This window comes from Salvia hispanica, chromosome 6 (assembly GCF_029641045.1).
Source record: "Salvia hispanica isolate PSC_SH4W2 chromosome 6, Shi_PSC_v1, whole genome shotgun sequence".
Classification (NCBI taxonomy): Eukaryota; Viridiplantae; Streptophyta; class Magnoliopsida; order Lamiales; family Lamiaceae; genus Salvia; species Salvia hispanica.
Window position 1 is genome coordinate 45,709,883 of NC_142697.1, and position 13,100 is coordinate 45,722,982.

The window sequence follows — 13,100 nt, forward strand, 5'->3', positions numbered from 1 at the left end:
TTTTTATTATTCTATCACTTTGGAATTGTATCAATATTTAGCTATGGCATATTTTGCAATTATTGATCATTTATAAATTCTTTTCGTCGCCGGAATGATTTTGAGGTGCCATAGTTATAAAGTGAGTGAATAAAATGACAAATCGAATAAAAATATGTTACCTTTTTTTATATAATTCCATAAAATTAGTGGTGGCTATTATTCCAAGTTGAAATGCATAAAGAAGTATGGATAGAGACTCCACGATTGAAAAGACAAATGTATATAAGTAAATGCACATTAATTATACTGAAATATATAATTATATAAACCTATATACATTTGTTCTCATGTGTGTGTGATGTGATATATTCCAAGTTCCATTTAATCAAAATCAATCAAAAATGAAGCACGCCTCAGTTGGTAATACACTTCACCTTCGTTCACATATGTTACAGGCATATATGCAACGACAACAAGCAGAGCGCCCGTGCCACTTTCTGAAATTGCCAAAATGCCCCTTTCTAGCAGCAGATGGCCCGTTTTCAAAGCTGGGCTCGGTCTAGCCACGACGAAGCAGTAGCATCCCCTCTATTTTTTGCAGCACGCGGAATTTGCATCTGAACGGATGTCGTCTCAGCATCCATAGGGTCAGAGGCGTCCTGGAGCGAACAATACATGGCATTCCTCTCAATCAGAAACGAAAGGAGAAGCTATCCGCGAGCTACGAGACTGTTCAAAGAAGAACACAGCTATCAACAAATAGCTTTTCTAAACACAAAAATTGCACCTATGCTATGATGTAACAAACTATCTTTGTAAATTATATGGATGCCTTCGAGCTTATGAAATTCATCTAAATCGATTTGTTGCAAGTTCGATTGAAAGAAATATGAAATACCTCTGCACATTTGAGCACGAAAAAACTTCGTTTCCAAATGTCTTCTAGATGGCCTCCGCACCTTCAGTTTGGTTCCTCCAACATCTCGCCCAGCATCTCCACGCCTCTCTTGGACATCTCGTCGTCTTTTAATAACGTGGTGAGGAATTTTGGGTACAGAGCAGAATAATCCAGGGGACCGGCCATATCCTGGACAGAAAATCGTAATTTTATCCTTAAAACATCAGTCAGAAAGCAGGCAAGAACAGGAAACGAACACGATGATAAATTTGAGGCATGCTTACACCTGATCAACGATGGAAGATACGAATATACTTAATCGAGCAATAAAGTATTGAACATTAGCAGAAGAGAGGAATGCTTCTTTTTTCACGAACAAAAGGAATATAATCACAAAATCACGATTAATAGATGAAGTGTACCATATGCTGGAAAATGCCATGAGTTCCGATATTAGTAATTCGAGGCTCCAACGGCACCTGATCCGTGCATAAAGAAAAACAAGATTCGTAAGTGACCATTGCAAAAAGAGTAGTAGACAAATGGATAGGATACCAACCTTCCCCTTTTTACCAGTCATCCCGCCATTGCTTGCAGCTTCCTTCCCAAAACCCGCCCTCTTCGAACCTTCACTTGTATCAATCACTTCAGCCGTAGGCAGCACCTGCTGTCCAGATGTGACGGTGACGTTATGGTCCGCCCCTCCAACACCTAGTATGGCGAGAGGTGCAGAAACGTTGGGTTGATTTGCAATCGTACATTGTTTGAGGGCTTCATTTATTGCAACAACTGCATTGTTATAACTCTTATCCGACAATGAACCCTCTTCCCCTAGTATTATAGCTCGTCGACAAAGGTCATTGTAACGTCTGACCTTAGCTTGGACTTCATCCAATTTTTCACTCAGTGGAATTTTGCTCGTGGCAGCATTTGTCCAGCGCTGCAGTATGTACTTAAACGGTATGCTAAAGACACCGGACATTTGGAGAACTACGATACAATGCCTGCAGAGATATCCTTTAGATTGAAATGTACGACAAGAACAGTATATATCGGATTTCAGCTCATTCCATTCCACCAAATAATCGAGATTATTTTCGAAGTCTTTCACTCCATATACTACAGTTGGACCATCTTCGTTTTCTTTTTTCAAATGGCAAGCTGCTGCTCCGAGAACCTCCGTTTGAAATTTCCGGAATATCTCATGACTGTAAACAAGCAGCATTTGTTTCTCGAAGGGCGAAGGTGACTTCAGCTCTGGCGTTTCATGCCACGCGTCGAAATTTGCTTTAGCCTCCTCTTCGTATCTGTCTGCAAGAACCAATTCGTATTTCCCGATAAAATCTCTCAAAGAAGTATCCTCATTGATGTATCTATCAAAGAAAGAGTTCAAGCTTTCAGACCTCGAAGCTGCTGACAACCCAGCAAAAGAAACATCTTTTGTGAACGCAGGCACCCAGAGTTTCCGATCTTCGTATAAGGACCGAAACCATTCATCTTCTTGAACATTGAATCTTTCAGTCAACTTCCACCATCTTTTTTCAAAATCTTCTTCGTTCCACGATCTATACAAACATTTATTCAGTTTCCCCATGAAAGATTCATGCCAGCAGTTACGGAACTCAAGCCTTCTCGGTAACCTTTCAAGAATGTGCCACAAATGGAAATAATGACGAGTTTCTGGAAAGGCGAGAGTTACAGCAGCTTTGATAGCCTCATTATGGTCGGTGAGTAGCACTTTAGGGCTTCGTCCACCCATTGCCAAACACCACGATTGCATCAACCAAATAAACGTATATAACGTCTCATCTGCTATCAACCCACAGCCAAGCAACGTGGGCTGGATGTGATGGTTCACTCCCACAAAAAGAACCAAAGGAACTCTATACTTGCTCGTGAAATAGGTCATGTCGAGCGAGACCACATCACCAAAGTAAGTGAAATCCTCCACGCCTTTGGCGTCAACCCAAAACACATTTCTCAACCGATGCTCTTCATTGAAGTCCAACGCATAGAAAAATTTCGGATTCTCTTCATGCATTTGTGAACAAAACTCGAGCAAAACCTGAGCACCGCCCTCTTCCAAGCTCAAAAACCGCCCCCTGTCATGCTGATTCCGGATCACATTGTCGAAAAACTGATAAGCGCCATACTGTTTCAACACAGTCGCAGGGACTTTCCTCTTCCTCACCTTCGCATCATTGACAGAATCAGCAATCCTATGGCTTCTAAAGAAGTGCGATTGAGCCGGTAAAAGCTCGTGATTATGCTCCTTCACGAAGCTATGAACGTGCCACTTCCCATTAGGCCTACGCTTCACGTGCAAGCTAGCTTTGCACCCTATCTTCGGAGAAGGCCTCGGGTTAACAGCATCATCCGATTGCTGCTTATTCCCGTACCTAATGCACGAAAATTTGGCATCGATGAATTCTTTCGAAGCCCTAGAGCGACGGCTGCTCAATTTAGCTGTCCCGAACCCTACAGATTTCGCGTATTCTTTGTAATACGCGTACGCTGCTTCGTGTGTGTCGAATTCAAGATCATCCCTAGGCTCTAAGTTGGAATTCACTATAACACTACTGCTGCTTGCCTCCATTTCCTTATTTTTTACTAACAAATAAAGCTAATAATCAAATTTCTCTACCAAAGGCTAAAAATTAACATGAAATTCACCTACAAATAGAGTTTAACAGAAATGTAAATACCCAATTGAAAGAAAACCGATTAAAGCTCGAGGATTGGGTAATCCCCAAATTAAATTAACGGAATTTGGAACAAGAATTGTTACCGTAAATTGGCAAAAGATGGTTTGCTTACTTGCCAGAGGTGGTGGAGGGTTCTGGGATGAGCTTCGTTTGATGGCATACAAATAAAGATGAAATTTTTTGGCAAAAAAATGGTGAAAGTAAATTGAAAAGGGTCAGAAGATTTTCAATTTCCAGAAATTAAATTCTGCGATTTGCTATTAATAAGTCCTTAACTTTTTATATTACAATTCAGACCCAAAAATTCTCGGTTATCTCGTTTCGAGCCTCATATTGAAAATGCTAATTTAATAATTTTATCATATTTATTTTTTAACATCACCATCAATTTTTCTATCCAAAAGAGTGTGACCATTTTAATTACTTTTGATCTTGTGTGTAGTTAACTTGAAATGAAATTACATTGAATACTTTAGTTTGTTACATATAAATTATTAGATAAATTAAATAAAATCGATGCGACGAGGAGATGATCTAGCATCCCATTTTAGTTTTAGTAATACCATTACTCATATTAGATTAGTACTAAATTTGGGAACTCATCTCACCTAAGAGGTATACTGCATATTTTATATAAGCTCTGTTTATCAGCACCACTTTCGTTTAACGTGCATTTAACGCTGTTCGTTTTGATTTATATATTTAATTTGTAACTTATTACAATAAAAATTATTATTAAAATTTTTAATTTCATAAAATTTATAAAAGTCAAACTAAATTTATTCATTTTCGCTATAATTTCAAATAAATTAATAAAATGACAAATCAGGCTTTGATTTTATAAATTTTATAAAATTAAAAATTTCAATAATAATTTTTATTAATATATTAAAATCAAACTAAGAGTATATAAATTGAATGATGCACGTCAACTGAGAGTGAGAGTGAGGCTCATAAAATGAACTCACATTAATTATATATTATTTCCTCAAGTACATAATATACTTAAATAGATGAACTAAGTCAATAGTTGTGGAGTAATTTTATTATTTCCAAAGATACATATATGCAAATGCAAAGAATTATAAATTATAAATTCATGAAAAGATCATCGAATATAAAAATAATTAGGCCAAATAAAAAGGAAAGGTAAAAAGATATAGAGGGTTTATGCCTTTTCTAATTAATTGAAGCTTAAACCCTAGACCCCAAAATCTCCAAGCTGCCATTTTTACTGAGACGTCTCTCTCTCCGGCCTAAAATTCCTTCGAATTTCGCTACAATCGTCATGTACAGGATCGGTGCAGCTGCCGTTGCTTCATCAATAAGGTCAGACGCAAGCAGAAATTGTTACCGCTGTTTTTTTTTTCGGAAATTTGAAATATGTTCTCACTCTTAGTGATGATACTTGCTCAACGATTTTGTTTACAGGTCATCTGCTTCGAGAAATCTGGTAAATGTGAATAATTTTTGGGGCTTCAGTGTTTTATTGATTATTTGTTACTGTTTTATGTATTAACTTTTTTGGTGGAATGATTGGGTGGGAAGGTTCGGAGTGGGGTTATCTATAGCAGAAATTACGCTGCCAAGGATGTTTGTTTCGGCGATGGAGCTCGGGCAGCGATGCTTGCCGGAGTTAATGAGCTTGCCGATGCTGTAAAAGTGACAATGGGGCCGAAGGTAACTATGGTTTAGCTTAAATTGAATGAAAGGGGAAACTCATGTTGATATGTGAATTTACTCTGCTGATCTTGTAAGATCCTGCATAGAACATTGACGACACGGTGTGGCTAATTGCGCTGCGAATCTTGTGCAGGGTCGCAATGTAATTATTGAGACAAAAGGAAACCCCAAGGTCACAAAGGATGGTGTCACGGTAGCCAAAAGCATTGAATTTTCTGATAATGCCAAAAATCTTGGAGCAAATCTTGTGAAGCAGGTTGCGAAAGCAACTAATAGTGTTGCTGGCGATGGTAATCTCTTGGCTTCATGTTTCTAAGTTATTCCGATAACTAGCTAGTGCGTGATTTCAGTTGCTTTGCAATATCACATGCTGATTGCTTCCTCCTTAGGCCCTTGTTGAATGATGCATTGTGATCCTAGCTAACATAACATATATGGCATGTTCGTTTTTTTTCTGTGTGAATGATCCTTATGGTGATTTATTAAAAATATCTTGATCATCTAATTAAACAGTAGATGTCTCGAGAGCTGAGTTCGTAATCTGGTATTGTCAGGTACTACTTGTGCGACTGTCTTGGCTCAGGCAATTTTCAGAGAAGGCTGCAAATCAGTAGCTGCTGGTGTAAGTGTGATGGACTTACGCAAGGGTATAAACATGGCTGTTGAGGCTGTTATTACTGACTTGAAGAACAGAGCAATCATGATTAGCACTCCTGAAGAAATTACACAGGTGACTGGCATAATGAACATAAAACTGGAATGTTCTAGCTAAGCTCAACTAGTTTTAATGCTCAAATGCACTAGTGCATAGGTCATCAGTGCATATGCACATCTTTCCAACTTACATGTTTTTCACAAATTTCAAGCAATGCTGGTAAAAGTTATCAGATTATGCTCATTTTGGTTCTTCGTTGTATAAATAATGTTTCCTCTTATATAGTCTTGCTAACTGGTGTAATCAATTTAAGGTGGGCACGATCTCTGCAAATGGTGAGCGCGAGATTGGTGAGCTCTTAGCTAGGGCTATGGAGAAAGTTGGGAAGGAAGGCGTTATTACCGTCTCTGTCAGTATGCTTTACTCAATTACTCTTCACGTCAGATATTTCTTTCTGTAGTTGGATGGATAGTGAGGTAATATATATTTCGTTTTGCAGGACGGGAATACCATGGATAATGAATTAGAAGTGGTAGAGGGGATGAAGCTTGCCCGCGGATACATATCACCTTATTTTATTACGGACTCAAAGACCCGGAAATGTGTAAGTACAGACAAGTAATAGTTTAACCTCCTTCAGTAGCTGTATACCAAGAATTTGTCTTTTGCTACTCTTATTGCTAATTGCTGCTTAAGTCATTTTATGATCCACAAAATTCATTTTTTTATGTAAACAGGAGCTTGAAAATCCCTTGATTCTAATTCATGAGAAGAAAATTTCAGACATGACTGCACTTGTGAGAGTTTTGGAGCTTGCTGTAAAGGTAATAAAAACAGATGTAGTTGAATTTATGTTGCCTGTATGAAAAGAATTTAGATGTAAGAAGACAAATGATAAATATTAATTACAATAGTACTTCTATTGAGGAAATTTTCTGATTGAAGATTTCGTCATGAGACTTTTCTTATGACAGAGAAGTCGCCCTTTGCTAATAGTTGCAGAAGATGTGGAAAGTGAGGCACTTTCTATGCTTATAATCAACAAACATCGTGCAGGATTAAAGGCAAGTTCGCTTCACATTTCTCAACCTAGAGTAGATTTCACATAGCTCTCATATTTTGCCGACTAGTTGCATTATTCATGTCATAAATTCTATTCCTCGGGTATTTTAGGTTTGTGCTGTGAAAGCTCCTGGTTTTGGGGATAACAAAAGAGCAAATTTAGAAGATCTTGCCATTCTAACTGGAGCGGAGGTGAGGCAAGCTGTCACAGTCTATAATGTTTTTGTTTAAATTTGCTTATTATGTCTACTTGATTTTATTGCTGCAGGTCATTAGTGAAGAACAAGGAACGAGTCTAGAGAAAATTCAGATTGATATGCTTGGTTCTGCTAAACAGGTTGGCTTAGTCACATGAAGAATTGGAGATTGCATGTTCACTTCTGGTGGTTAGAATTCTATTTGATGTGTTCTATTTTGTTGGAGCAGGTCACAGTATCTCTTGATGACACTTTAATTCTACATGGGGGTGGAGACAAGAAGTTGATAGAGGAGAGGTGCGAGCAGGTATTCATCGAGTTATTGATAACTCAGATAACTCTGTACTTACATTTTTTTTCTATTCAAATGATGTAGGAAGGTCCATGTTTACCTGTTTGAAACCTCAACTGCCCCTTATTAATTTTCCTGCATTTTTACCATATAATTACTGGAACCTCTTGACTGTATATTTTAGCTAAGGCAAGCATTATTGATCTATTAACAATTGAAAAACTTATGACATGTTGCTTCCTTAATGCCTAATGGAATCATACACTAGAATAGACTATCTAAGGTTTGAAGAATAACAACATTCTGCTGCATACACTAATGAAACTCTATCAACATTTCTATCATACAGTTAAGAACTGTCGTTGACAAGAGTAGTGCAATGTTTGATAAGGAGAAAGCACAAGAAAGATTGTCAAAGTTGTCTGGTGGTGTTGCAGTATTCAAGGTACACATTTCATACTTCACAGCCATATAATCCAGAGGCTGCTGCATATGCAGGCTTCTAGTCTATTCGATTTCTTTTTCCAGTCCTCATTTTCCTCTCACAGGTTGGAGGAGCTAGTGAATCAGAAGTTGGAGAAAGGAAAGATAGAGTGACGGATGCTCTGAATGCAACCAGGGCAGCTGTAGAAGAGGGCATCATTCCTGGTAAATTTCTTATAATAAGTTTTTAAAGTGGTATCGGATGTTCAGGTCTCCAGAAAAAGCTAGATAGTCTTTCATCTGAACACCAATGATTCACAATTCTGCAGGGGGTGGTGTTGCCATTTTGTATGCCACGAGAATTCTTAAAGATCTGCAGACCAAGAATGAAGATGAAAAAAGAGGAGTCGAAATAATAGAGAATGCTCTTAAGGTGTAGCCTTATGATCTCTCTCTCTTTCTCTGTTTGTTTGCATGCACTCCTTGTTACTACTACAAAGATTTAATTTTTTTCGTGATATCTTTTGGTTAACAGGCACCAACTTTGACCATTGCCTCAAATGCTGGTGCTGATGCGGCACTAGTTATTGGGAAACTATTGGAACAGAATGATCCCAATTTTGGCTATGATGCTGCTAAAGGTTTGTGTCCTGTGGCTCCTAATCTTTGAAATTTAAAAGGAAGAGCTCTGCCACCATGTTATTGTCTGGTTGCGTATGTGAACATATAGCTTTATACTGGTCTACTTTGGTTAATCGATCTGAACAGTAGCAGTCTTCTGGTAGCACTGCAACTGCAGCTCATTTGTGTTAGGGATTGACCATGTAAACTCAATGATAGAAAACAGATCGTATGGTGCAACCTTCATTTGCCTCTCACTTTTACATCTTACAAGTCCCACTCATTCTCTTCATTCCTCTCTTTATCCCGAGCAGGTCAGTTCGTTGACATGGTGAAAGCTGGAATCATAGATCCTGTAAAAGTTATTAGAACAGCTTTGCAAGATGCGGCCAGGTGAAATATCATTCATCATCTCGTTTTCCCCTTTCATGTTGTTTGTTGTTTCACTAACCCATTCCTACATCCACGCAGTGTCTCGTTGCTGTTGACCACAACTGAGGCAGCCGTTATCGATGCCCAAGGAACAGAAAACCCATCTAAAAACCGCGTCCCAAATATGGATGCTATGTACTAAGTTGATGTGCCAGAAACACCAAACGGTGCATTCATTTAGCGATGCAAGCAACCCAGGTCGAACACTGCTGGGAGTCATTCTTACAAGATGGCTTCAATTCATTGCTGTGGTGTTTGTCCACCTCTATATATTTCTTCTTTTTTTTGAGACATTTTGGTAGATGAGAGTGGGGGTTAGGGGGTCAATGTTCATCCTTTGTGGTTAGATGAACTTGAAAAACAGCCCCTTTGTGTTTTTCAGCAGTAATTACTACTTTAAACATATAATTGAAAATTTTTTTGGGATATAAAAAATGGTGCTGCATATTATATCTGAATTTCATTTCTTTAATTGAAGAGAAAGAAACATAAAGTACTGTACATATTTGATGCTAACTGTACCTACATAACTGGTTGTTTGGGAGTTTCATCATAGATCACAATTTGTGAGGCTGAAGATTGTGGCTGCAGCCTTCAGATCTTGGTGGTCTTGAATGTACGAGAAACACTCGTCGTCTTCCTTGATCGCAGCCTTCTCGGGTGAGTTCGTAATGTTTCTGCAGCAGTCATACGTTGAGAATTCGTATCATAGAATGCATCTCGTATTTTACTTCATCAATGCATCGCACGTGTGTGAGTTTATCGTTATGTGTAAAACGAACCTCGGTATGATGTTCCCATCGGAGTCGAGTTCGAACTCGTCGTCTCTCACGTCGTCGCAGACCAAGCGATCGAAGATGGGTCTGATCATATCGTCGTTGCACTCCTCCAAAGAGCATTTTCTCGCATGGCGATGATCGTCGTGAGGAAACGAGGACGACGTGGATTCCGCATGCGCGTGCGCATGGGCGTCGCCCATGCAGCCCCACGAGTTCAAATCCTCGACGGCCGCGACCTCCTCCTCCGCCCCGTACGGCTCCCTCCACCCCTGGTCGTCGTCCTCGGGCGGGGGGCCCTCCTGCTGGGCGGCGGCGCGGCAGAGGGCGAGGTGGTGGAGGACGATCTCGAGCTCGGCCTTGGCGAGGCTTATCTGGTGCTCGAGGTCGCGTATGATCCGGTAGCACCCGCCGACCGGGTCGGAGGCGCGGGCGTCGGACTGGAAGATGATGGTCCGCATGGCGTGGTCCTTCTCCGGCTGGTTGAGGCCGGCGACGATCTTGACGATGTTGCTGACGCCGAAGAGGCGGTGCGCGTTGAGGAACTGCGGCTGGCGGTCGTGGGGGAAGTACGGGGCGAGGATGCAGTCGGAGGCGCACTTGCGGCGCTGGTACTTGCAGGCGGCGCAGGCCTGGGTGGTCGAGCCGTGGCTGCGCGGCTGAGACGGGGCGGCGGCGGGGTTGGAAGGTCTAGGCGTGAGGGTCTTGCTTTTGATGGGAGTTTTGGTGGTGTGCAAAATGTGGTTGGGGGATTGCATGGCTTATTATATGAGTGGGGGTGATGCGGCTCCGGCGGGGAGGGAAAATGGGGGAGGGGATTTTTATGTTTCTTGATTGAATTGTGGCTTTCTTTTTGGTGTTTTTCTCCCATATTTTCTCTTTGGAAAATGGGGAAGAGTTGAATGGGGCGTGGGGAGAAATTCAAGGAGGAGAGGGACAGCTGTGAAATAAATTTGGTGATTAATTCATTTTCGTAGTCACAAAATAAAAATAAAGAAATTAATGAATTTATTGTTCTACGAAGTTAGAACTTAGAAGAGGAATTATTGCCACAACATATAAAACATCGAGCATTTCCATATTTCTTTACTTTTGGTCTTAGATTCTTAATTTTAGGGGTAACTGCTTTTAAAGTCACCAAATTTTCATGAATTTCGGTTTTTCCCATTAACTTTAAAAAGTTCGTGTAATATCACGAACTTTATAGTCGGTTGCCATTTTTCCATGTCAGGTTTTCGGGTCTGATTCAAACTGTTCGTTTACTATTAAGACAATGTCCAAATTCTTTTATCTTACTATCGTTATCTTCGTCTTTGAAATAACTTCGCGTGTGTACCTTGTACGCCTCAATTAGAACTCGGATTAAGAAGTTATGACCATTTGATGAAGGTTGCGACCTTGTACAATCGTAATTTTATTCCACATTTGTTCTTTTCATTGTAGTGCAAAAGTTTCCAATTTGATTATAGTATTTCACTAGATTCATTTTATTTTTTTGTTTAAAACAGTGTTGTATAAAAATGATTGCTAATGGTATTTCGTATAATGGAGTATAACCAACAAAATGTATTCCCTTCACGAAAAAAACCCAACAAATGACCAAAAATTTACAGATAAAATAGCATATTACAATTTTCTACGTGCTCAATATATGAAACTCATCAATAACGTGAAAAAATCAAATATCCAGTCAAGAAATGCATAATTAACAATGAGGCCATTCCCACATAGAAATTATATCTGAGAATTGATGATCTCCTCAACCGAATTCCTATACTTTGAAATGAGATCCCTGAAATTAAAGACGAGAGATTCAGCAAGTTAACAAGAACCGTTCTTTGATTGTACAATGAAAGATTGTTATAAGACGAGGGATGAGAGGTTATCACAAACCTTCGTTCGGCCAGAAGGTTGTCGGTTTCCTCTAGTCTGCGCTTTTGTTCTCCCACAGTCTGTCGCCACCAACAAGATAAGTTCGTGAGGCACGGATTGTTACTCAAATATTCATCTCTAAGAATCATCAATCAGTGACTCTTAACTTTCATCCCATTTTGACAGTACCATTGTTTAGAAGAATCAAAACCAAACATGAAATTTAACTTTTCAACTTCACAAGAATTGCATTCAATCCACACACATCATCATCAGCTTAGACCAATATTCATTTTTGAGAATACTGTTTTCCCCAAAACATGAACAGAAGGTATCAACAAACAAAATAAAAAATGTAAAACTTACAGTGGATTTAGTTTTGATTGTGCCAGCAATGGAGTTCAGAAGCTGCTGGCACTTCTCAAACTGATTGTTCAACTCACTAACCTTCACAATAAACACAAATAAACAATACCCAAATCAGTAACATGCTACATTTCTATTCATTCTATAAGTATTCAATTAAACATTCCTAACACAATCAAAACACTAAACCAAATCCAATTGAACAATAAAAAACTGAATTCAACCAACCAGAGCATCAGTTTGCTGATCCCTCGTCCCGTTTTCAGTCACTTCAGCTAAATTCTCCACCAGCTACAGATTTAATTCAAATAAAATGAAAAATCCCCAAATATAACCCTAATATTATACCCCCCCAAAAAAACTACAAATTGAGAAAAGGAAATCGATAATTACATGGAGCAGATGAAAATGGGAGGCGAGAGACTGATGCTGCTGCGGCGGCGGCGTCGATTGCTGTTGCTGTTGGAAGCGCGGCGGCTGAGGTTGGTTGAATTGCTGGTGAAACTGCTGTTGTGGATTGAATTGCTGTTGCTGAAGGAACAGATGATCCTGATTGGAATTGGAGGGCGTAGCGGGATTACTGTTGGGCTGAATGTTGGGGATCATTGCCCAGTTCCCTCCTCCCCCAAAATGATCCATCTCTTCTCTTCTTCTCTGTTTCTGCTACTCTGTTCATGAGCTTTTTCCTGAAAGAAACGAAGACAAAACGGCGCCGTAACCTTCCTCATAGGCTTAAAGGGCTATCTGTATTTGGGCTTTGAGTTCTTGAGGCCCATTTAGGCCCAAGGATGAGTATATAAAAACTTTTATGAGTAACATAATAATCATCCGTCTTTAAAAGTACTCCCTCCGTCCCGTTTTTGGAGTCCCGGTTGAGTCGGGCACATGTTTTAAGAAAAAAATATTTGAATGTGTAATAAATAAATATTGTAGTGGATGTTGGGACCCACTTTTATTTGAGTGTCCAATAAATAAATGTTGTAGTGGATGTTGGGACCCACTTTTAACACTTTGTAGACATTTTTTATTAATTTATCTCAATCGGGACTCTTAAAGCGGAACGCCCAAAATTGATCAACCGGGACTCCTAAAGCGGGAAGGATGGAGTATAAACTATTTTTGTTTTAGTCTATTCC

General features: G+C 39.5%; 4 protein-coding genes across 5 annotated transcripts; 1 reads left to right on the forward strand and 3 right to left on the reverse strand.

Annotated features, from left to right (window-relative positions):
• Positions 1-263: 263 nt before the first annotated feature.
• On the reverse strand, positions 264-3,805 carry LOC125204426 (protein FAR1-RELATED SEQUENCE 4-like). Of its 2 annotated transcripts, none has more exons than XM_048103089.2 (5): positions 3,698-3,805; positions 1,440-3,553; positions 1,303-1,359; positions 881-1,069; positions 264-711 (listed from the first exon to the last, which is right to left on the reverse strand). In XM_048103089.2, exons 2-4 carry the CDS (start codon positions 3,474-3,476, stop codon positions 944-946), a joined length of 2,220 nt encoding a protein of 739 aa, XP_047959046.2. In that variant the 5' UTR covers positions 3,477-3,553; positions 3,698-3,805; the 3' UTR covers positions 264-711; positions 881-943. The 2 variants fall into 2 exon arrangements, with proteins under 2 accessions (XP_047959046.2, XP_047959045.2); XM_048103088.2 differs by having other exon boundaries at positions 3,669-3,805.
• Positions 3,806-4,756: 951 nt separating this feature from the next.
• On the forward strand, positions 4,757-9,408 carry HSP60-3A (heat shock protein 60-3A). The gene is made up of 18 exons (XM_048103095.2): positions 4,757-4,914; positions 5,017-5,038; positions 5,134-5,265; positions 5,402-5,558; positions 5,823-5,998; positions 6,237-6,332; positions 6,423-6,527; positions 6,661-6,747; positions 6,898-6,987; positions 7,097-7,177; positions 7,254-7,322; positions 7,412-7,489; positions 7,824-7,919; positions 8,023-8,122; positions 8,227-8,330; positions 8,433-8,538; positions 8,833-8,911; positions 8,990-9,408. Exons 1-18 carry the CDS (start codon positions 4,874-4,876, stop codon positions 9,090-9,092), a joined length of 1,722 nt encoding a protein of 573 aa, XP_047959052.2. The 5' UTR covers positions 4,757-4,873; the 3' UTR covers positions 9,093-9,408.
• LOC125206957 (uncharacterized) lies at positions 9,379-10,484 on the reverse strand. The gene is made up of 2 exons (XM_048106170.2): positions 9,733-10,484; positions 9,379-9,627 (listed from the first exon to the last, which is right to left on the reverse strand). Exons 1-2 carry the CDS (start codon positions 10,482-10,484, stop codon positions 9,501-9,503), a joined length of 879 nt encoding a protein of 292 aa, XP_047962127.2. The 3' UTR covers positions 9,379-9,500.
• A 788-nt stretch (positions 10,485-11,272) lies between these two features.
• Positions 11,273-12,637, reverse strand: MED9 (mediator of RNA polymerase II transcription subunit-like protein). Its single transcript, XM_048103100.2, has 5 exons — positions 12,358-12,637; positions 12,193-12,255; positions 11,965-12,045; positions 11,620-11,678; positions 11,273-11,518 (listed from the first exon to the last, which is right to left on the reverse strand). Exons 1-5 carry the CDS (start codon positions 12,601-12,603, stop codon positions 11,461-11,463), a joined length of 507 nt encoding a protein of 168 aa, XP_047959057.2. The 5' UTR covers positions 12,604-12,637; the 3' UTR covers positions 11,273-11,460.
• Positions 12,638-13,100: the final 463 nt, after the last annotated feature.

Coding starts and splice junctions, on each gene's coding strand:
- MED9 (XM_048103100.2), bottom strand. CDS start 12,603: ATGGATCATTTTGGGGGAGGAGGGAACTGGGCAATGATCCCCAACATT. Junction 12,256..12,357: donor CCCATTTTCATCTGCTCCAT/GTAATTATCGAT, acceptor TTAAATCTGTAG/CTGGTGGAGAATTTAGCTGA. Junction 12,046..12,192: donor ATCAGCAAACTGATGCTCTG/GTTGGTTGAATT, acceptor TTTATTGTGAAG/GTTAGTGAGTTGAACAATCA.
- HSP60-3A (XM_048103095.2), top strand. CDS start 4,874: ATGTACAGGATCGGTGCAGCTGCCGTTGCTTCATCAATAAG. Junction 6,528..6,660: donor ACTCAAAGACCCGGAAATGT/GTAAGTACAGAC, acceptor TTATGTAAACAG/GAGCTTGAAAATCCCTTGAT. Junction 7,490..7,823: donor TAGAGGAGAGGTGCGAGCAG/GTATTCATCGAG, acceptor TCTATCATACAG/TTAAGAACTGTCGTTGACAA.
- LOC125204426 (XM_048103089.2), bottom strand. CDS start 3,476: ATGGAGGCAAGCAGCAGTAGTGTTATAGTGAATTCCAACTTAGAGCCT. Junction 1,360..1,439: donor TGACTGGTAAAAAGGGGAAG/GTTGGTATCCTA, acceptor TGCACGGATCAG/GTGCCGTTGGAGCCTCGAAT. Junction 1,070..1,302: donor ATGGCATTTTCCAGCATATG/GTACACTTCATC, acceptor TTTTCTGTCCAG/GATATGGCCGGTCCCCTGGA.
- LOC125206957 (XM_048106170.2), bottom strand. CDS start 10,484: ATGCAATCCCCCAACCACATTTTGCACACCACCAAAACTCCCATCAAA. Junction 9,628..9,732: donor GATGGGAACATCATACCGAG/GTTCGTTTTACA, acceptor TGACTGCTGCAG/AAACATTACGAACTCACCCG.